The sequence below is a fragment of the Ooceraea biroi genome, chromosome 8, assembly GCF_003672135.1.
Source record: "Ooceraea biroi isolate clonal line C1 chromosome 8, Obir_v5.4, whole genome shotgun sequence".
Lineage (NCBI taxonomy): Eukaryota > Metazoa > Arthropoda > Insecta > Hymenoptera > Formicidae > Ooceraea > Ooceraea biroi.
The window spans coordinates 13,486,649-13,509,349 of NC_039513.1; the positions used below are offsets into that span (position 1 = coordinate 13,486,649).

At 44.2% G+C, this 22,701-nt stretch overlaps 3 protein-coding genes across 9 annotated transcripts in view; 2 read left to right on the forward strand and 1 right to left on the reverse strand.

Moving 5' to 3' along the window:
• Positions 1-110: 110 nt before the first annotated feature.
• Positions 111-2,932, forward strand: LOC105275028 (dehydrogenase/reductase SDR family protein 7-like). 3 transcript variants are annotated; one of them, XM_011331626.3, is made up of 8 exons: positions 111-349; positions 896-899; positions 1,013-1,156; positions 1,275-1,418; positions 1,489-1,708; positions 1,775-1,859; positions 1,950-2,110; positions 2,187-2,932. In XM_011331626.3, the coding sequence occupies exons 1-8, from the start codon at positions 261-263 to the stop codon at positions 2,384-2,386; spliced, it is 1,047 nt and encodes a 348-aa protein (XP_011329928.1). In that variant the 5' UTR covers positions 111-260; the 3' UTR covers positions 2,387-2,932. The 3 variants fall into 3 exon arrangements, with proteins under 3 accessions (XP_011329928.1, XP_026827686.1, XP_026827685.1); XM_026971885.1 differs by having other exon boundaries at positions 167-400; positions 661-899; XM_026971884.1 differs by having other exon boundaries at positions 167-400; positions 661-1,156.
• A 1,258-nt stretch (positions 2,933-4,190) lies between these two features.
• LOC105275030 (transmembrane protein 11 homolog, mitochondrial) lies at positions 4,191-6,340 on the reverse strand. Of its 2 annotated transcripts, none has more exons than XM_026971886.1 (4): positions 6,234-6,340; positions 5,172-5,389; positions 4,708-5,047; positions 4,191-4,524 (listed from the first exon to the last, which is right to left on the reverse strand). In XM_026971886.1, the coding sequence occupies exons 1-3, from the start codon at positions 6,254-6,256 to the stop codon at positions 4,761-4,763; spliced, it is 528 nt and encodes a 175-aa protein (XP_026827687.1). In that variant the 5' UTR covers positions 6,257-6,340; the 3' UTR covers positions 4,191-4,524; positions 4,708-4,760. The 2 variants fall into 2 exon arrangements, with proteins under 2 accessions (XP_026827687.1, XP_011329934.1); XM_011331632.2 differs by lacking the exon at positions 6,234-6,340 and adding an exon at positions 5,463-6,060.
• A 4,212-nt stretch (positions 6,341-10,552) lies between these two features.
• Positions 10,553-22,701, forward strand: part of LOC105275023 (protein outspread) — a 229,764-nt gene continuing 217,615 nt past the window's right edge. For 2 of the 4 annotated variants that reach the window (XM_026972093.1, XM_026972095.1), the window contains exon 1: positions 10,553-12,619. In XM_026972093.1, coding sequence (XP_026827894.1) covers positions 12,476-12,619 — 144 coding nt within the window. In that variant the 5' untranslated portion in view covers positions 10,553-12,475. The remainder of the gene's footprint in view (positions 12,620-22,701) is intronic. The other 2 variants (XM_026972094.1, XM_026972096.1) reach the window with 1 other exon arrangement.

The following is a 22,701-nucleotide window of genomic DNA, read 5'->3' on the forward strand; positions in this document are numbered from 1 at the left end:
CGCCGGACGAGCGTCGCGTGCGTTCGCGCGCGTTACGGCGCTCCGGGCACCTCTGCGCGGCCTCGTATCGCGTCGCGATTGTTACGCGCGAAGCCGAGCGAACTGGGCGAGCCGCGCTCACCCGCTCCTCTCGCGAGCACGAGTGTCGACACGACTTTACGGGGGGATGCAGTTCCGTGTACACTTCGTGAGAGCGAACCGTTCGCGTGATTTGCAGATTGGGCTAGCTGGCGCCGAACGCGCGGGCGAGCCTCGAAAGAATGATTTCGATCACTCTCGGAGCCAGAAATTGTACATTCACTACTATGGATTACGCTTTTGCGAGGTTATTTCCAGACAGCCTCCCCATGTAAGCGTCCCTTGAAGTTGGGCGAGAGTGAACCGCCTCTCGATACGATAGGTGACTGCGATACTTCGAAATGCTTCAATACGTATCGATACATTTGAATTTTATTGACACGTTGGAAAAATATAAATACCATTAGATTTATTTGTTCTTTTTAGCTTTGTTACATTATATATTTTCTGTATTGTGGATGAAATAATAATTGTAATATTGGAAAGAAAAAGGAAGAACGTGCAGAAAGTGCAGTTCTCTCTAGAATAAATCAATGCTTTTTTAGCTATATTTAGCTACATATGAATTTTTTTACTTTTTAGCGAAATAATGAAACATGAGGAAACACGCGAAATAGTGAAGTAAAATAGAATATTAGAACAGTGAAACAGTAAAAGTGCAACGGGAGTGTAAATTGAGGGGAACAGGTGCATTATCGCATTAGCGGCAAACTTCACAGTACTTGTCTCATGAGGCATGTTTCAAAGGTCGCATCCCCGTTATATATATGTATATAATTGACATTAATGTGATAATGATGTGTTTTAATTAAGCCAGGATAGTGAGTATTCTATCTTCTTAAGCACGGTGTCGCGAACCGCAGATTAATTTAATCCAGACATGATTCATTGATCCCGTCATTGTCGGATTGACGTTCGTGGTGGCATCATGAAGCAGCAGCAAGAGATTTTGGCGGGGTGGAGCGTCGTATGGTGGTTGTTTAAAGTATTCGGTCTCCCAATCACCATCCCATGGCTGGTGTACCACTTTTTCAACATTATGAAGGAGAAGCGGAAAAAAGCAGCTCTTCATGGCAAAGTAAATGCATGGTTTTGTTAAATTTTTATCAAGTTGAAAAGAGATTTTTCTATATTAATATATTTAATAATAATATTTACATAATAATTTTTAAAACATTCTGTTCGATGCAATTCAGGTAGTGATGATAACCGGTGCCAGTTCTGGTTTGGGAGAGGCCCTGGCTCACGTATTCTACGATTTGGGCTGCAGAATCATCTTGGTGGCTCGTCGGAAGGAAGAACTGGAAAGAGTGAAGAACGTTTTGATGAACACTTATCAAGTACGGTGCGCAATACTTAGCTCTCGATCTGACATACGATAAGATATCAGTCATTCCACATGCTTTTTAGACAGTTCCGACGTATCCACCCATTATATTGCCATTAGACTTGGCTAACGTTAACGATTTGAAAGACGAAGTGTCAAAAGCTGTGATGGTACACGGCAGGATCGATATTCTGATAAACAACGCTGGTATCTCGCACAGAGGGGAAGTTGTTAACACGAATATCGACGTGGACATAAGAGTCATGATGACAAATTATTTTTCTTCAATTGCCTTGAGCAAAAGTGAGTGTTTTAATTCGAAAAAAGGTCTAAATGTTATATCGTGAACTCGTCATTCCTGATTTCCAGTCGTTCTTCCATTCATGATAAAACAGCAGTCTGGTCATATAGTTGGCATAAGCAGCGTGCAGGGACGAATCGCTCTGCCATACAGGTCAGTAATTATAGATCGGTGACTGCCAATTTAATTATGGATTAGCAACGAACGTTTGAATCATCGATTAATCGAATTGCGTATTTTCAGATCCGCGTACGGCGCGTCTAAGCACGCGTTGCAAGCTTGGTACGACACCGCTCGAGCAGAACTGGCGGACAGTAATGTCAAATTCACAGTTGTCAATCCGGGATACATAAAAACGTCTCTTTCTCTGAACGCTTTAATGGCAGATGGACAAGCTTATGGATGTCAGTGGCTAAAATAAACTTGCAATTACTAAAAATATATCTCGCATGCGGTTGTTACATCATCGTTTTGTTGCAGTGATGGACAAAACAACCGAGAGTGGTTATCAGGCAGATTACGTGGCTCAGTGTATCTTAAAATCTATATTACATCAGCAGAAGGAAATTACCGTCGCGCCGCTCGCCCCAAAAGCTGCTATAATACTCAGAACCCTGTTTCCTTCGCTCTTCTTCTGGATTATGCAGAGGCGAGCGAGAAAGTTGGATAAAGACAAATAATGTCTGCTGGTTAATTAAAGCTAATATTCTTTTACGGTGACTCGGCTGATTCGCAGTAATTTATGTGCATTTTTGTATATAATATATACATAAGAAGTTATTTAAAAAGGAAAGAAAATAACGTTAAGTAAGAATATAAATGTCTATAACTTAATACGGATAAAGAATGCATAATTCTGAATAGAGTACTATCTACTATTCTAGTATGTCACACGCACACGCACGCAGGGAATGGCGCTTAATTAAAATACACTATTCAAAAGTATATTTTATTTTTGTCGTAGCCAGTCAGCATGACTAGTGAAATATCTTTACATTATGTACACTTTATTACCATGAAACTGAAACTGACACTGAAGCATTCAGATGACGAGTGTGCTATCCATCTCTTGATATAAAAATATCAACCCAAAAAATCGACAAAGAAGTTTCAAACTTGTTTTAAACTCCAATAAAGATTCAGTATCATATTATTATTTGATTTTTAAGCACTAGAACTAATCTAATTTCTTTGGAATTAGATTAAACTGTGTGATATATGTAAAATAAAATTAACAACATTGGGCATAATTTTTCAAGCAATAGATGGCACGTCTACTCTCATTTGCAAGGTATGCCATAAAAATTACCATTCGTTTCATCGTTAACGTTTCATTTAACTGTTCTCTATTTACTTAAATATATATTACGAACTTAAGGAGTACAAGAATTTTAATAAAACGTCAACAGAGAAAATATCTAAGAATGAAATCTCAAAAATATTGTCATGACAGATTTAACCATTTCGACCTGCAAATTCCTGTACACATTAATAGCACATTCACGTGGCCGTTGCAACTTGCTCCTCCTATTCTTTACACGAGATAGAGCGTGCAGAAGGAATAATAAAAATTCATATTTTATTACGAGCTATTGATTAAAAATAAAGTTAAAATAGAGAGACGGTTATATATACTTCCGTAAGTCGCTACACAATATTTTACACAAAATCTATGCCGCAATGTAGCTGCATTGTACAAATGTACACAACGAATGATGCATGCTGAGAAATGTTTTTACGTTTCTTCAGATAACGCAGGATTATCGACTGATTAATTTTACTCCGTGCAATGGACTTTCATTTCTCTAATCTCGTATGATTCGTGAATTTATCTCGAAAAACAAGCCTTTGAAATGCAGTTCGATAAATCTGCGCTTCGTAACGTATAAACTCCTGGATAGAACTCTTCGGTATACCGGACGAGATCCAAATGAATTTCCGAAACTCGGTTTAACAGCTCTCATCTTTCACACGCTTTGTGCTATGTCATTACATAATAACGAAAAATGATGATAATATTTTAAAATATCGGGACTTTTCTTTCCTAAAGCAACGTTTTCAGGGAGCTATATACACGCTTCATCCTTTGAGCCTTCGCGCGTCAATGTCACATGCAAACGTGAGAACGGTACGGTTTTTACGTGATCACAAAGACTCACATGCCATGCGAAGAGAGTTTACATATCGTAATGTACAGGATTTTGACTTTCATTATCATTGAACGTCTACGGGAATGTTTGCGACATCGACTTTCACTTGACAATACTAATGCAAATGATAAGAAAGTCTTTTATCCACGATATTTGTGATGAAAAAAGTATCTTATATTATTATGTATATATATATATATATATATATATATATATCTTTATGGTTCAAAGTCTAAAATTACACTAAGTTTCCAACATATCCTCCTGACATTACGTTACCTCAACGTAGATTAATTCTGTTGGGTGAGAAAATCTAGGCAAAATACCCCTTTTCGACATACCATATGTACTGTATTCTGTATTCTACCTATTTTTATTTACAGTCTAAAAATACATAATGCTAGATCCATGTGTAATCCATTGCAAATTCCATAATTCTAAGAACACTTATGTCAATATCTGTCCTCCTTCGTTAGATTGTATATGGTTCTTTGTAATTTTGCAATACGATTACCTTTTACAATTCTGAGTCAAGACGGAGATCAAAGAATAACAATGCAAAATCTTGAGGAAGTTACGCGCCAATGTAAAAATTCTGATAACACCTGGCTTTCGTTTATTTGCGCTCGTGCGAACGCGATAGATCAGACCACATAATCGGCATTCACCTGCGAGGTAGCATCAAGAAAACATTATAAATCGAATTTTCAAATTAGCAGGCAAGAACATTTTGCGGCACAATAAATCGTGTTGTAAGAAAAAAGCAAGATTCGAACCGCGTTTGCCTTAATTCAGGAATTCCACGGGCCTAGAGGGCCTATGGAAATCCCGATCCGTGTGATGCGACCTACCTTATTGTTTCGTCCTGGCTTATAAGACAACGTCAATGTCAGTAGTAACTGTCTCACTTGAACGCCTGGTAGATCCGCCAGGCGGTAATGCCGAGCGCTGCCAATGTGACGGTCGTGTGTAGGATTCGTCTCCTCGTGTCATCTTTCCTAACGAGAAACGTCGGAGACGACGGACCTAGAACAGCTAATAGCTCTACGTGCGGTAATTTGCTGGTGTCAGTCTCTACTTGATACTGGCAACAGGGATCAAATTGCCAGGAGACCGTGTACAGTCCGCAGGATATCACTGATATAAAGCCTAGTGGACCGCAGATGTAGGGCCGATCGCCCCAAACTAGTCCTGAAAAGCAACGCCACCAGATCATCATTAGTCAACGAGTGACATCGAGCTACAATCTGACACTGCAGTGCTTAATCAGTGACCGACGTCACGCATATGATGACTGTACGCAGAGCGAGCACACCTGTAACAATCGCAGCAAGGCCCGACAGCGCGGCTGTCTTGTGGAGGCAGTTTCCCACCGCTATCCATCTGGAGGTTTCGTCACCTAATTTCGACGGTTCGATGACGATTAGATTGCATTCTGACTCCAACGCTCTCTCTAACTCGTACTCAAATGTCTCATGGGCATTCTCGTTGTCGTATACTTCCCGAATAATGGCAACGTTCGAGGAGTCATCCCTGGAAAATGAAAGAGAACAAATGTGCAAGCTGCTTCCCCTCAATCTGACACCGCGTACGGATCGACCGTTACATTTTGCGACACGATTGCACGCGCAGAATTTATGTAACTCGCGACAGCGTGCCAAAGTTGTCATCTATAGCCACAGGGTTCTCGTCGGTAACAATATCAAGTCCTTCTCTCTCGTGCAGGAGACGCACACTTTGTTTCCGATCGCCGCGCTCGCGTAATCGCGTTATCGAGCATTCCGTAGCGAGCGACGTAACACGGGACCGAGATTCCGCCCGGGATTTCTCTCCTTCGGTGTTATGTAAGACGTTGATTACAGCTGATCAAGGCGAGATTTGTTTTGGCCGCGCGCGTACGTTTTACGCGAACCCGGCGAAGCTGAGACCGAGGTAACGCGGTTTTCGCGAGGTCGTCGCGACTCTGCGCCAATTAAGCGCGTCGGGATAACGGGGAGAGGTGTACGTGCGCGTCAGCGAGTCGAGAAAAACCGACGGTGAAAGTGACAGAAGCCGACGCGATCCATCTATGACCGAGCGCGAGCCGAGGTCACGATCAACGTCATCGTCGTTCTGATTTCGTCATTTCGCGAAACTGTCCCGGCCGTCGGCAGAGAGTCGACGATTTCCTATCCATCGAGGTGCTCGAGGTAGGACGCGGGACCAGGCAGCTTCGTCGAGAGAGACGGATCGGTCGCGGTCGGACGGCGACTTTGAGGTTAACTCGGTTCCGACGCGGACGGCAAACGCGTCGCGGCGGCCCGCTCCGGCGGCGAACCGTTCCTCCCGAGGAGCGCGGATTCCGCGAACGACGCGATGATCGATTTCGTTTACGAACCTGTCACCAGCTTCATCTACCATCTTCACCGTCGATCCCGCAGAGACTGAAACGGCGGTCTGCACGGACCGGAAGAAAAAGCATGACTCGTCGAACCGGACGCAAAAATCAGCTGATAGCGCGCCCGCGCGCGCGTTACTCGCGTGACTCGAGTAGTTCTCGCGATTTTGAATTTTCCACCGATTCGCGGGTGGCGCCTGGCGGTGCCTTCAAAATGTCGGAATTCGGGAAGCCGTACCGTGTCGCATCCGCGTCGCGCGCTTCGTAGCGGCAAGTCGAAAGGCAAGTGAATCGAGGTTTTTGCACAATATTTCGCGTCGCGGTTGCGTCCTAAAGATTCCGCAGCGTGAGAAAACGCGTGAAGGCTCCTTACCCATACAGCACGCAGATTGCATATATATTGCAGGAATCTTCCACCGCAACGTAGCAACATTGCAAATTCACTGCGAAATGTTTCTGCAGCATTGCTATGGGATTGCAGGAATGTGAAAATGTCCGCTTTTCGGAACATTGCAATGTAATGAATTTGCAATAATTATAATTATTCATTATTATATACTTTAAATATTTTTATTTATATAACTTCAATATTTTTATTTATTAACATAAATAGACAATTATATGTAATATAACAATAGTAATAAGAAATGAAATAAACATTTTCTCTTTTTTTGTTATAAAAAAGTAACTGTTCTTTATTAAAAAAACTTAAAAATCCTCTTCTTGAGATATTATTTTTCCTTTAATTAAATAATTGAATCTTCTTCGTTTTTGTTTGTATGTTGCCTGTAAAAATAAAATAGGAATTAAAATTCATATAGTAGCATAAAATTACATAAAAATATACATACTGCAAGTATGTATAGAATTATATGTAAAATGACATACTTTGATCTCTCAATCCTAACCGGAGCTTGAGCAAGCCACTTGGAAATGCATTCAGCAATTTCTGCGTCAGTGGCATGATTGTGTATTTCACGAACAGCTTCTATAACAGAAAAAGTTATTAAAAATATTACAACTATTAATATGCAGTTTTCTAATGAATTTCCATAATTTTGAGGTTATAGTGATATAAACCGTGAGATAGGCAAATAGAGATTCTCTATTATAATTAATAGATACAAGATTTTAACAGCACACAAGTGCTATAATGAGACATAATATTATAAAAAAGTACTTACCTTTTTCTTTTACGTAACTACTTTCTTTTAGAATGATGCTCGCGTCGTACAACCACCATGTTCTTTAGATAGTCGAAAGAGACAAACACCGCATGCGCATATTTCCGAGTTCAGATTCTGGTCATCACATTGGTCGAATAGATTTGGACGAATCTCGTTAGGATAGGAAGACTCCAATGTCTTAATAAAATGAATTATTAATATTAATTAATTACAAATTTTGATTGTGCAATGTTTCCGAAATATTAATGTCATGTAGCTACAAGTGTGCTGGTATTTTGCGGATATATATCTCTGCAATGCTTTGTACTGTTGCATTGCAATTTGCAACGTTGCAACGTTGCTGCAATGTTGGTGCAAGCTTCTGTGCTGTATGGGTAAGCTCGGTATTTTGTAACGTAATTATAGAGCTACGGTATGGACGAATGGTTTATATTGCTTGACGCTAATTTGCTTTAATTATGTTGTTAAATTATGAATTACATATTTCGTGAAATTCATACATATCTTCCTATTTGAATAATATGATGCATAATATATTCAGAGACGAGGCTCGTACATTTAATAATCGAGACTCGTACGTGAAATAGCGCGCATTTATGCAATACTTGATAAATAAACGCAACATATAAAAATCATATTGAAATTATATACAATTTACGCTTGAGCGCAATGATGATGAGAAATATCAATCGCAGATATAGTCGAATTTCGGTTCCGTGAATGATCGAAATGTGTGAATACACAAAATGGCGATCATTGATGGTCGACTTGCATTGCGTCTGTTTCGATTCCTATTTCAACAGCGCATAATTGAGTGACCAAATGAATGTTGCGTTTATTTCAAATATTTAATTCGAAATTAGATATCGAATATGTTCACATAAACTAAATTATAGTTACAAAGTGCATATATAATACATTCCGAAAAAATAGGAAAAATAAAGCGCTTGTAAATGTAAATAAAACGAATTTATTTAAGACTATTTACAATAACGCAACCCATACAGCGCAGAAAGTTGAAATAACGTTGCGAAAATGTTAAATGTTAAATATTAAAATATAAATATTTTTTCAACGTTGAATCTATGTTGATTCTTCTACATTGATTCTGTACGTTGCTACAACATTGAAACAACATGTAACAAATAATTTTATTAATTAATGGTCAATTTAAAGATTGTCATTCTTCTTATATGTAACAAATAATTGTATTATATTTAGTAATAATTAATTAATAATGTTAAATCAATAGGTTTTCTTTTTCGCTGTACTTCTGAACTAGTGCAATAAGTTAGAATGAAGGTAAATGTTCATTGTGTCGCTCGTCGCTCATTTTTAGCGTCAAAACAAGTCACGTGATCAAAATTAACGCTGGACATTGGTCAATTTTGATCACGTGATCTGTTTTTACGCTAAAAATTAGAGTGGGTAAAAGGAGAGTGTCGCCAATATACATGCCTAATGCTGATTGGCTCCGCCATTTACAGACAATTTCCGGTTAGCCGTCAATAGGTATTAGGTGAACGTAGTTGTGGAAGTGTACATTTAAAGTAGTAGTGACGTTTTAATATCGTTTTACTTTGTCTGACAATGGCGACTTCCGGTTAATTGGCGACACTCTCTTTTACCCACTCTACTAAAAATGAGCGACGAGCGACACAATGAAATCGCACCTTGAAAGAAAGTATATTTGTTTCGCTCTAACTTATTGCACTGTTCAGAAGTGCAGCGAAAAAGAACAATCCCAAGATCTAACAAAGGTTTCTAAATGTTGAATTGCAATGTCTTGTAGATGTTGAATGCAATATCTACAAGACATTGCAATTCAACGGATATTAGACATTTATGCAATATCTTTTCTACGTCGAATCTATTGGGTTGGCCAAAAAGTAATTGCGTTTTTTTTATATAAATAAAAGGCGAATTTTTCATGGGAAACAAAAACTTTATTAAACGATATATTGTCCATTTTGTTTGATTATCTTTTGCCATTTTTCAGGCAACTTCATGATTCCGCGCTCTAAAAAGTTCTTATCTTTTTCAGCAAAAAACAATTCCAACAACGATTTGATATCCTCATCAGCAGTCAAGGTTTTACCATTCAAGGCGTTTTGCAAAGAACGAAACAAATGGTAATCTGATGGTGCCAGGTCTGGCGAATATGGTGGATGTGGTAACATCATGGTAACACATCCCATCCAAGCTGCAACAATTTTTCACGAGTGACCAAACTTGTACGTGGTCTAGCGTTATCATGGTGATAACACAACACCTTTGCGATTCACCAATTCTCGACGTTTCTGTTTGATGGCATCATTTCATTTATCCAGTTGACGACAGTATACGTCTGAATTAATGGTTTGATTCCTTGCAAGCAGCTCAAAATACACAGTCCCACCAGACTGACAGCATAATCTTTCTTTGGTGAATATCTGCTTTTCAAGTGCTTTCAGCAGGTTCATCACGCTTGCTCCACCATCTTTTTCGTTTGACGTTGTTGTAGACGATCCATTTTTCGTCGCCTGTTATCATACGTTTCAAAAATCGATCATTTTCCTCACGTTTCAAAAGAGAATCGCAGATGTCAATACGCTTAGTGAGATGAATTTCTTTCAGCTCATGTGGTACCGAAATATCGAGCTTACTAATGTATCCAAGTCGTTTTAAATGGTTTTCAACACTTGATTTCGATATGTTAAGATTCTCAGCAATCTCTCGTGTCGTTAAACGCCGATTGGAATCGATCAGTGCCTTTATTTTGTCATCATCAATTTCGATTAGCCTTCCTGAGCGTGGTGCATCTTTCACATTAAAATCTCCAGATCGAAATTTAGTAAACGAATTTTGACACTGCCGCAGTTTTAAAGCATCTTCGCCATATACATGACATAACTTTTTACGAGCTTGCACAGCGTTTTTCCCTTTTCGGAAGTAATAAAAGAAAATATGAGGAAAATGTTCTTTTTGATTTTCCATTTTGAAATCGACGGCAAACAAACAATTGTTAACGAAATCGTGTACTTTCTTTTTGTAAAACAAGCTTGAACTGTGAGTTGTTAACCTACATAATGAATTTGCGGTTTAGAATGAAGTTAGTTACATTTCAAGACATGTATGTCCATCTGTTGGAAAAAAACGCAATTACTTTTTGGCCAACCCAATACATTTTGCGATATTGATGGAACATTGCAATGTTGATATGCAACATTTCTGAGATGTTGATTTAACGTTTGTGTGCTGTATGGGCAATCGCTTTATTCCACTTATTAGTCGCATTTGTTACACCTTCTGCACTTAAAATTAAAGTAGCATCTTTTAAACAGAGAAAGAAAGGCAGATACGCGGGAACAGTATTAAAAATATGGAAAATGTGATCAGAGAGAGAGGCCTCGTATTAGCCGTAACAGTAACGTTTATTTAAACACTTGCGGAATCGATACCGAATGCCGCGAAGTGCGCGATACATTCGCGGAGGTTCGAACGATTCCACCTTGGCGGCGTGGCGGGCGACAGACGGGGGAGGGGACTATATTCGCGGTCGCGCGTAGTGACGCTGCGGCCAGTGCGTTCCGCGGTCGGCCGGGCCGCGACTCTCGGAGTAGATTGTTCGTGCGCGGATCGCGAATCGAACGGTGCGCCAGATCGCGGTTGGACGTCCGCGCGATCGTACCGTCGGCAGGCAGCGCGACGCGAACGTCGTCGTGAATGCGTTCGCTCGCTCGTCGTAAGCGCGTCGTCACGGTATCGCACGTCATCACGGATGGCCCGTCGTGGGTGCGCGAGTTCCCGTCCGCGGGACTAGAGAATCGGCCGTCGCACTCTCGCGGTGACATTCGGAGCGAATGAACGAGCGCACGTACGCATCGAGATACGTTCGCCCATCGGTGTCACATCATCGAGACGCATTGTCAGATCGATGCTCGTGAGTCCTACTCATTCCCTCCCCCTCGCGCCCGCGCGGCAAATCGGGACACCGGTGTCTCTGAAGTGCACCGCGATCGAGATCTCGCGCTCGCCCGCTCGGTCAGCGACGCGAACGTAGGCGCACGTGCGCGTGCATCGGGGTTTCGCGGGGAATCCCCGATGACAACGGCAACGTTGGTCGCGGGGTTTCGCGACACTGGCGGCGTGGCACGGGCGGGATTCGGAGCGACGGCGTGAATCCACGTGCTTCGGGAGTGTCCGGGAGCGGCGGAGCGGAGAGGCGAGGTCGCCGCCGCCGCCGCGCGCCGATCGAACGGGGAGGTTACGTACGGGAACGCGGGGCAGTGTGCGAGTCGCTCGCATCGGAGTGGGGCGAGGAGGGGTCGCGAGTTCGGCCGGATCGCGCCGGACTGACAGTCGACGGTGAGTGTGTCGCGCGCGCGGGTGTGTGCTGTGCGGCCTGCCGCCGCGTCCGCTCGTTCGCTCGCTCGGTTTTGCGGGTGCTGCGGAATCCGCGCCCGACGAGCGAGATTCCGCTCGCTCGCTCGCGGCGATCGACGGCGTCCCGGTGCGGCGTCGGGATCGATCGCGACCGATGAACCGGAGCATCGTCGCTTCCGCTCACTTCCGCAAGCGAAGATCAGGATCGAGGGGAACGGAGATCACGGTGACTGCCGAGCGGGTTTTCCTAACCCTGCGGAAGTAACGCGTGCTCCCGCAGCGAGCGGTGCGCTCGTATACCGCTTTGCCGTACCGTCACCGCTCGGCTCGAGCGCCGGCGTGCGCTCCGAAATTGACGCGGGTGACATTTCCGCGCCTCGATCGATCGGATTCGCGCGGGGGTCGGTGCGCGATCGTATCGCCGTACGGAGACTGAGTGAACCGGGCAGTGACAGACGCGAAAGAGCGACACTCGAGTGAACGAGCGGAGGTAGATTTCCACTTCCTGGAAGCGACGGATCACCGACTACGCGCGCTCGCTGCCACGGGCGGAAGCGGAGAAACGCCGGAGGAAAGCGAGGCAGGCAGGAAGGAAGGCCGACGGGGAGGGCAGGCAGGCAGGAAGAGGAAGGAAAGAAGAAGGCGATGCTGCGCTTCGACTGCGATCGCGGTTAATTCGCACGTGTCGCGATGTCGGGTGGCACGGCGGGCGGCGTCCGCGGCACCGGCGCCGAGTGCAGGAAGTTCGCGCCGAACATATTCAACAAGAGCAAGTGCAGCAGCTGCTTCAAGCAGAAGGAGGAGCACAGCGCGGAGGCTCTGGAATGCAACAGGGTGAGTTTTGCTTGATGGACTCATTCCGTCTTCGTCTTCTCCGTGTAATCCTCTTCCTCGCTCTTTTCGGCTCCTCCTCTTTCGCTACCGCGCTCTTGCCTGCTTTCTTTCTCTCTCTCTCCCTCTCTTTCTGTTCCTCTTGCTTTTTCTCATAAGTAGTTAGTTGTAATTAGTCATAGTTGTTGCGCATTATTGAGTTGAGGCGTGGAAGACTCGCCGCATCTGGCGCGAAAAGAATGCGAAAACAAAATCAAAAGTTTCTTGTCAATGAGGATAAGTGCCGTGCATCCGGCAGATGATCATCAGCTTCTAATTTTCTTTAAAACGAATCGAATTCGATTTGGAAAGCGAACTTAGTGGATCGTTACAAGATCGTTAGGAATTTGTTGGTTTGCTGTTCACGCCACTACTGCGCAATAAACTTTGTTCTCCGTTATCGAATTTATCGGCAATCTATTATTTTTACCGAATGCACGCACGTGAGACATCATTATTGATTACGTTTCACTAATTACGTTTTTGCAAGTGACGCGGCCGTTCCGAAATCAATCCAGTTTCTTCACTCTCCGCACCTCCTTTTGTACGTTTTATTCGTGTAGATTGTTTTATGCTCGCTATACATACCTCTCGGTCCCCCCCCCCCCCCCCCTTAGAGAGAACTCGTCGTACGACGGTGATAAACGCTTCTCTCTCTCTGTCTTTCCCCCTTTCGTCGCGGTCTCCTTCCGTCACATTCTCGCTCTTTTTCTCCCTCATGCTCGGGCGCCCGATTCAACTTGGCCTCCTCGCTCGCCCTCGAATTCCTTCCTGAGATCGGGGACGAGCCGAGAGGAGGGAGCGGAGGTCCTGCGCTCGCTGTCAGGACGTCTCGGCGTTATGCAAGATCCGCCGCGGTCGTGGCTCGCGGATCGCTCTCCGTGCACGAACGTTTTGTTTATTCCCCGCGTTTGTCCTTCGGAGCGACATCCGATCTTCCGGCGCGGTTGCACCGCGACAGTCGCGGTTCATTAACTCTACCTGCCAGTGTATCGGCTCCCGCAGCTTCCCAGATCGATATAAAGTAAGAACGGGAGTTTATTCGATCGATCGTTAAAGCTGGAGAACGAGAGAGAGAGAGGGGAGGATCGCGAGTCGCGTGTTCCAGTGATTGCGTAATTTACGCGAGTGCCGCGTGTAAAGTGCGCAACGGGCGAACGTTCCGGCACGGAAGACAGGTAGGAGCGATCCCGGAGGAAGTAACGATCGCGAGACAACGATATCACGCACGTAAGTCCACATGTATTAGGGGTGTGATTTAGTTTTGAGGGTTTTTTGCTCAAAAACGCATGTATTTAAATATGATAATGAATGAATACCTTAATCAAAATATTTTCCTTCCTTTTCTATCACTTTTTCCCATCTTTCTGGCAAGAGATCGATTCCACCACGATAAAATCACTCTTCTTTTCAGTTGATCCATTCGTCGACGAATTTTCGCACTTCTTCCAAATTATCAAAGTGTGTATCCTCTAAAGCGTGTTGCATCCACCGGAACAAATAATAATCGCATGGAGCAATGTCCGGAGAAGACTTCCCATTCAAGCTCTAATAGTGTTTCTTTCGCTGATAACACAACGTCAGGTCGAGCGTTGTCACGAAGAAGAATCACTTTCCGTCGTTTACTCGCAATTGCTGGTCGTTTTTCGTTCAATGCTTGCTTCAACTTGTACAATTGGTGTCGATAACGATCAGCCGTGACAGTCTCGTGCGGATTTAACAGCTCATAGTGCACTATCCCACCAAATACGGAGCATTACTTTTCAACCGTGAATATTGCGTCTCGGAGTGGATGTTGATGGTTCGCCTGGATCCACCCATGATTTTCTGCGTTTCGGATTATCAAAATAGATCCACTTTTCATCCCCAGTAACAATCCGAGACAAAAGACTCTTCTTTTTTTTGCTTGGCGATCAATGAAATGCAAATGTTCAACCGGTTCGCAATGGCACTTTCCGATAATTCATGTCGAACCCATTTCCCTTCTTTCTGAATTTTTCCCATTTCATGTAAATGTTTGGTAACTGTTGTACGATCAACATTTAATGCTCTGGCAAGTTCTGAAGTGGATTCTGTTGGATTTTCGTGCAATAATGCTCGCAAATCTGCATTTTCAAGCTTTCTTGGTTGTCCCGAGCGTTCTTTGTCCTTCACATCAGTATGACCACTCTTAAAGCGTCTAAACCAGTATTCACGCGTCTTAATTGATGGGGCAGAATCACCATAAGTTTCCACAAGAATTCTATAACCGTCAGCCGCAGTTTTCTTTTGATTAAAAAACAAAAGCAACGCATGTGGAAAATGCTGTTTCGGAAGTTGCATTTTTACGATGATATAAACACGACTGCTATTGCATCTATTGCTACAATGCTACTAAATGTCATGGATAATGTCAAGACTGTAAGAAACAACAGTTATCGGAAACAGCTATTGGAACAAACTGACACTACAGCCACCTGTTGCAAAACCCTCAAAACTAAATCACACTCCTAATAGAATGGATATCACCGTTTGACGATCACGCTTAAGGATCACGCTTGCCGCATGCCACGCGCTTTTTTCCTCGCGCAGCGGTTCGACGTTTAGGCCGCTTTCGATCGCGCGCCATTCGGCGCGAGCAGCGCGGCCCTTTTTTTACGACGGATAATCATACGCGTGTAACGAGCAACGGTTACGCGGCGATTTAAAAGGCACGTCCCGAGCGGGAGTATTATAAAATCCCTGGCGCGTCTCGAAAGAAATCGCTCGGTAGTAAAAGAAAATTTTCGGCTCTTCGGACTTGCCTCTCGACTTGCTGTATGTAAAAACTTCAGGATTTCTTCATCCGTTGGAGCATACCGTATGAATGTACGAAGTATCGAACGATATTGAATACCATATAATGCTGGCGCGTTAAATGAGCTGCTGTAGACGCTCGTAATTGGATGCTACCTCATTTCTTGTTATTACGTATATAAAAAAACAAAACTTTTGTGATACAGAAATCTGAATTTCACGAATTTCTGTCGCTCCTTTTAATTCTCACTATTTTCTAAAATGCATTTGTTAAATGCATTTTATAGAAAATAGTAGATATCGATTTTTATACGTTAAATTTGGACACGTTAGAGTGATGGTAAGGGCTACACAAAAATTTTAGAAAAAATACACTGCATAAAAGGATTTTGGTCATTGATTAAGCATGATCGCTCTTTGCATTATATATTTGCTCGAACGAAAGTATGCTACGTACACAAAAGTTTACTTACTTTGAAGAGACTGAAACGTTCGATCTGGAAGTAGGATAAAACAACGATGCTTAGAAAGGTAGCTTTGTTCTTTTGATACCAGTACGTGCAGAACGTCACCGTGTCACGATCACGAATATAACTTCTGGTGTGCGCGCGCGCAGCATGTTCGGCGAATATCAGAACGAGAAAGGAATCTTTATAGTTCTGCTTTTTTTCGTCTTGTATGATTTTTATTTATGGCGGAGTCTTCGTCGATGAGTAAACGGGCCCGTAAAAATCCAGGAGAGAGAAAGAGACAGGGAGGAAAGAGAGAGAGAGAGAGGACACGCACACCTACATACGTGCACACGTACACAACGAGAACGTAATAAGACCATTAAAAATCAATTCGCTCTACACCGAGCGTACGGTACACCGAGGACAGCGGGAGGAAAACGCGATTGCGGAATCGTTGTCACTCCGTAAGTGCGTATTTTTTCGGCATGCGGAACCGCCTCCTCACGCCATTTTACCGTTCGTTTTAATGCTTCATTAATTGCCGGAGTTAATCGCGCTATCCTTTAACCGAAGTTACAATGTCGTTTACGCGAAATTACGTTCCTGATCGCTGCGTCTGTGTAACGTGTCCGGGCATCAGAACATACGTGCACGCGTGCGTCATTTATCTCCTGTCGCGGGAATTAACATTAACGTTAACGCGCATTTGTGTGCTGCGGACGTCCAGCAAGCGCGAGATCCACTTCCGGAAATTCACTTCATTTAGCTCGTTAAAATGCCGAGAGAAGGAGAGAGAATTAGTGTTTCGCCTTGATGGATTGTCTGAGCTATTCGTAACGCGAGCTCGTAGAATATCCCCGAAGCAACGCGGTTTGGAAATTTTGTTCGCTGTCCGGTGCGCTTCAGCCGCATATATATACAGGGTGGCCCATTTTAATTTATACAGTCGATTTTTTAAAAAACTAAAAGAGATACGAAAAAATGTTTCAGACAGACATGTCACGATTTCGAGGGGGACATAAGATGATACCATTGGTTTGACCTTGAATAGTCGTTTGAAGGTCACGCGAAGATCACCTTCAATTTCTTAAATTGAAACCCCAACTTTTTATTGCAGATTCTTATTCTCCATCGAAAAGTAAGTAACTTTTGTCTGAAACATTTTTCCGAAAAATGTCATCTTATGTCCTTAAAATGTCCTCAAAACTCATCTTGAAGATCATTATATCATATATATATATATATATATATATATATACAGGGTGGCCCATTTTAATTTATACAGTTTAATTTATACAGTCGATTATATATATATATATATATATATATATATATATATATATATGCGGCTACTTTTTCCCGGTTCCTCGCGTCGTTGCGAATTTCGGAATGTCGGCAGCCTTGCGACCTGTTCTCGGTGCATTCCAGTCACCTCTACCTCCAGCACCCCTACGAGGGAAGAGGCCCCCCGTCCGAGAGTTGTTGGCCTGTCGGCTTTCGCATGGATGCGGTATCTCTGTATCGGTTTGTTCTTCTCCTTTCGCTTCTTCCTCCGATCTCTCTTTTTCCTTTTCTCTTTCTCTCTCTCACGCGTGTGATCGCGAATAATATATGCATGCGCGACGTTTCTTTACTCGTTGTATCATTTTCGCGGCAGGCTCACGTTTTTTGATAATTGTGATAAAAATCTAAAAGTAGAAAATCAATTTAATCAATTGTTTATTCATATTATTTCATTTTTTGACGCATTAAGTATCCTTCAAAGCTGAAAGTACAGTGCGCTATTCCGTTCGTCTCTTAAAAATCTGTAACCGCGCAGATCGATCCGTGAGATCTCTCGACGGAAAAAGAGGAAAAGAAGAGGAAAAGGAGTTGGTTTCCCCCGGCCGTTCGGGGGATATTTCCAGCGTATTTCGCGTATCTTATTCGTGCGTATTCGTAAGATCTCTAATTTCAGCGGCAACGCGAGAATGTTACCTACAATCGTATCGCACGATAGGAAATACGATTAATAAAAGAAATCGGTCTTATTACGCGCGTACGTACGTTCTTGCTCTTGACTAAAGAGACCCTTAGGCCATGCTCGTGACCGGCCATTATCGGCGTGCAGCTCGGTATTTTCAGAGTCCGATTACTTCTTCGTGAGCGCCTTCGTAAGTGCCTTCGAGAAATAATTTCCTGGGGTGAGAGGGCTCGAGACGCGGTTGGGACGTACCTTAAATTCTGATCCGGTGAAACGATTTCGAAGACGCCTTACGGTACCTCGGGCTTCCTCCCGGGCTCTCTCGAGCTCGTGTATCTTCTTTTCCTATCAATTTTCTGATCCCGCAACGCGAACGCTGCCTCTCGTATCTACTCTTAATCTGCCTAATAGCCTGAAATTTTCGATTAATTATGTAATCGAAAAACGTTTCCTCGCGTCCGCTCGGAGGTGCCTCGTCGACGATGTCAGGCTTTGATGAGTACACGTTACACGTTGCGCGTTTTCGAAAAAGGTACGCGGACGATCAGCTTAATAGCGCTGCGATTTGGCGCACACGGCACTAAGTTAGTACGGGTTAATCGCCGTCATTTCGCACGACCACCGTGTACATGTGTGCGTGTGCAACTAGGAAAGTTGCGCGTTTATATAACGCACCCGGTAACCTTGTTCTCCAATTTAGCGATGCCGGGGTGTACGTGACTCGATCGGCGCGCGCGCTCGCTCTCACACGTACGATACCTTCGGGACTACGTGCGTGTGCACGTTCGATTAATTAACGGCGATTACGATCGGCGGGGAAATTCCGGATTCCCCGATTCCGACTGACGGCAATTAACGCGCGCGCTATTACACAATCGACGCCGGTGTGCCCATCTTTCTCGTTCTTCCCTTTCTTTATCCGCTGCGCTTCCCTCGTCTCGATGGGATCTTAGCAATGACGGTGGTGGTTGAACAACAATGTATCGCTCAACCCGGGGAACCAGACGCGGAGTTAATAGCTCAGAATGGAATTTCACCTTCTAATGGAATCGGAAGGCTGCTGCTGGCTCTCAGCGATTAGCGCGTGCAGATAACTCCTACGCGAGAGAGACACGCGAAATGGAAAAATCATTAATTACCGTCAATCGAGTCACGAACGTTATCGGTGCGCCGCGTGTTCCCTCGCGTATCTCTCGCGATCACGCGGCCATTGTGTGTATCATTGTGCAAGAGAGATCGTTGCCACGTTCCTAAACGGGCTGAGCCTGTTGCGTTCGTATCAATCATTAGCGTGACGAAAAATTGACGCGTCGGAAGGGTAAGCGGAGAAAACGCGCGCACATCTGAGACGGAATGCGAGCGTGCACGAAATCGACATCTTTGTGATGTTTATTGCAAAAACTGGGCCGAGCAGCGTTAACAGCTAAAGAAGGCCAGGCGAATAACATTCCAGTAGTTCTCGGCCGAGCTAGTTCGCGGTTTATTGTTTGCGTATTTTTACGATAACGCGCGGGCATGCAATCAGGTTTCCGTTTCGGTCCGAAAGACGATATTTTTCTTCCTCTCGCGGGAAATAATTCCCGTTCCTTCGCGTACTCGATGGATAATTGGTAATTAAGTGCACAGCAGAGTGCTCCCTGTCTCTCTCCATCTCTTTCTCTCTCTTTCTCTCTGCCGTGATTTAATTAATATTGTTAAGGAGATACCCATTGATGGGCTTAATTAGAGTGCAATAAAGTATTAACATCGCACAGCTACTGCGACCTTTCGGGAAACCGTAAGAAGCTAAAACCGCCAGGCGAGGCCATAAAGTCGGAGGCTGTTTGTTTCGGTTCGCGCGCACGATTCTGCGTAGTAACGGTTATACGAGAACGATCGTTCCGCGACGATTTATCCCTCGATGGACAAAGATAAGCGCTATCAGTTGCACGCGCAGTTACGAGACCTCGATGAGATGCGGCGACACATCCCGAATCCACAGGTTGTTGACGCGCGTCACGGAACGCACGTTCGCACGCATCTCATGCTTCACCTCGATTCGAGTTAATTTTTATTTTTTCAAATTAATTTGATCTCATCGAATCCTTCATCTGCAAGTTAAATAAAATTTCAGGTATTTCCGCGACGAGTGTCGCAAGAATAATAGCGGGGTCGTACGTTGCGTTCGTGATAGCTACAAAGAAACAACCGCTATTGAGAAGCCGTAACGTTTATGGTGTACGACACTGTAAATTGAATAAGAGAGATGTTCGGTAATTCGACACGACGCGGGAACATTCCACCCGCGATATTTACGATTTCGTGATTATATCTACGTACACGTACAATACGTACGGTTACGAGATAGCGCGGATGTCCACGTGCTCGTCGAATATAAATTTCTCTTCAGAAGCGTCTGCTGCTTTTGTCACGGTCACCAGAAATTATTAATACAGGCGCTCAAGATCGCTATCGTACGCTGGTCCCGCGAGGAAACATCGTTGTGTCGCGCGACACTGGAAAAAGAAAATATTGTAAGAGGCGAAAAATAACTAGGAGACTGCCTTAGATTTGAACTCGAACTCTCCGGGATCCCTGGTTCACACGCCTAGGTCTTAGGCTGTACGGCCAATACTCCTACTGTTCTGATCAACTTGTTTTCATTCCGATCCTCTATACGACCTGTCAGTCTCGACTATCTTTCCAGATCTTACAGCTCGGCCAGCCTGACATTACATTCGTCCCCGAATGTCTCCAAATCGTCGGTTCACTCCACTTGAGTCCCTCCCAACCTCCATTTTTCGTTCACTCTTCTGAGTCCCTCCCAACCTCCATGTTGGTTCACTCCTCTGAGTCCGTCCCGACCTCCATGTTGGTTCACTCCTCTGAGTCCGTCCCGACCTCCATGTTCAGGCTTCACTACCGGCCAGCTGCTTCGCAACTCCCTCCTCTCCGAGGGATAGCGGATGAATCTCAACTGTCTTCGAGGGGTAGCAGATTTTATCCCACTTCTGAATTGTAAGAGGCAAAAAATAACTAGGAGACTGCCTTAGATTTGAACTCGAACTCTCCGGGATCCCTAGTTCACACGCCTAGGTCTTAGGCTGTACAGCCAATACTCCTACTGTTCTGATCAACTTGTTTTCATTTCGATCCTCTATACGACCTGTCAGTCTCGACTATCTTTCCAGATCTTACAGCTCGGCCAGCCTGACATTACATTCGTCCCCGAATGTCTCCAAATCGTCGGTTCACTCCACTTGAGTCCCTCCCAACCTCCATTTTTGGTTCACTCTTCTGAGTCCCTCCCAACCTCCATGTTGGTTCACTCCTCTGAGTCCTTCCCAATCTCCATGTTGGTTCACTCCTCTGAGTCCGTCCCGACCTCCATGTTCAGGCTTCACTACCGGCCAGCTGCTTCTCAACTCCCTCCTCTCCGAGGGATAGCGGATGAATCTCAACTGTCTTCGAGGGGTAGCGGATTTTATCCCACTTCTGAATTGTAAGAGGCAAAAAATAACTAGGAGACTGCCTTAGATTTGAACTCGAACTCTCCGGGATCCCTGGTTCACACGCCTAGGTCTTAGGCTGTACGGCCAATACTTCTACTGTTGTGATCGACTTGTTTTCATTCTGATCCTCTATACGACCTGTCAGTCTCGACTATCTTTCCAGATCTTACAGCTCGGCCAGCCTGACATTACATTCGTCCCCGAATGTCTCCAAATCGTCGGTTCACTCCACTTGAGTCCCTCCCAACCTCCATTTTTGGTTCACTCTTCTGAGTCCCTCCCAACCTCCATGTTGGTTCACTCCTCTGAGTCCTTCCCAATCTCCATGTTGGTTCACTCCTCTGAGTCCGTCCCGACCTCCATGTTGGTTCACTCCTCTGAGTCCGTCCCGACCTCCATGTTCAGGCTTCACTACCGGCCAGCTGCTTCTCAACTCCCTCCTCTCCGAGGGATAGCGGATGAATCTCACCTGTCTTCGAGGGGTAGCGGATTTTATCCCACTTCTGAATTGTAAGAGGCGAAAAATAACTAGGAGACTGCCGTAGATTTGAACTCGAACTCTCCGGGATCCCTGGTTCACACGCCTAGGTCTTAGGCTGTACGGCCAATACTTCTACTGTTCTGATCAACTTGTTTTCATTCCGATCCTCTATACGACCTGTCAGTCTCGACTATCTTTCCAGATCTTATAATATTCTTTAATAATAATCGTACCTTAACAATACTTATGCATTTCAAACAATGCCTTTAACGGTTTATGCGTCTGTGTAACACGGAGCGAATCCTTGTTCGCTTAACATCCTTTTTCCCATTTTTGTGTGGAATTTTTCCGCGAAAGACGTCTTGTGCGATACCGACTTTTTATCAGGGATTTTTGAGTGTTCGCAACGGCCTTTATCTGACACGTAGATCGAGATTCAGCGGATTTCTTGAGAGAAATAGCCATTGAAATTCGTAAACGCGACGATTCGAGAGCCGCGCCCGTTCCGTACGATACGCGTTATCGTAATCAAAACGCGTACCATCGGATTGCTCAACGCTACGCATGTAATAGCCGCCGCTGCGAATTTATATGGTGTTAAAATCACGCGCGCTTCACGCTTTGAGCGGACATCAGTATGCAGAAGGCCGTCGTCGTTGTCGTCATCGTGCCGCAAGAATTTTGGGCTTGCCGACATGTAGAGAACTTTTGGCAGTGCCGGAAAAGAACGTTTCGGTGCCCCGTAATAAAATGCTGACATTTTGATACCTTAAAGGTGTGATACAAGTTATCATGCAGTTTTTTTGTGGCGCGTACTCGGTTTAGACTGTCCTTTACTTTCCACTTTGCAGAAAACTTTCAGTTATCTCAAAGATTTTATTAAT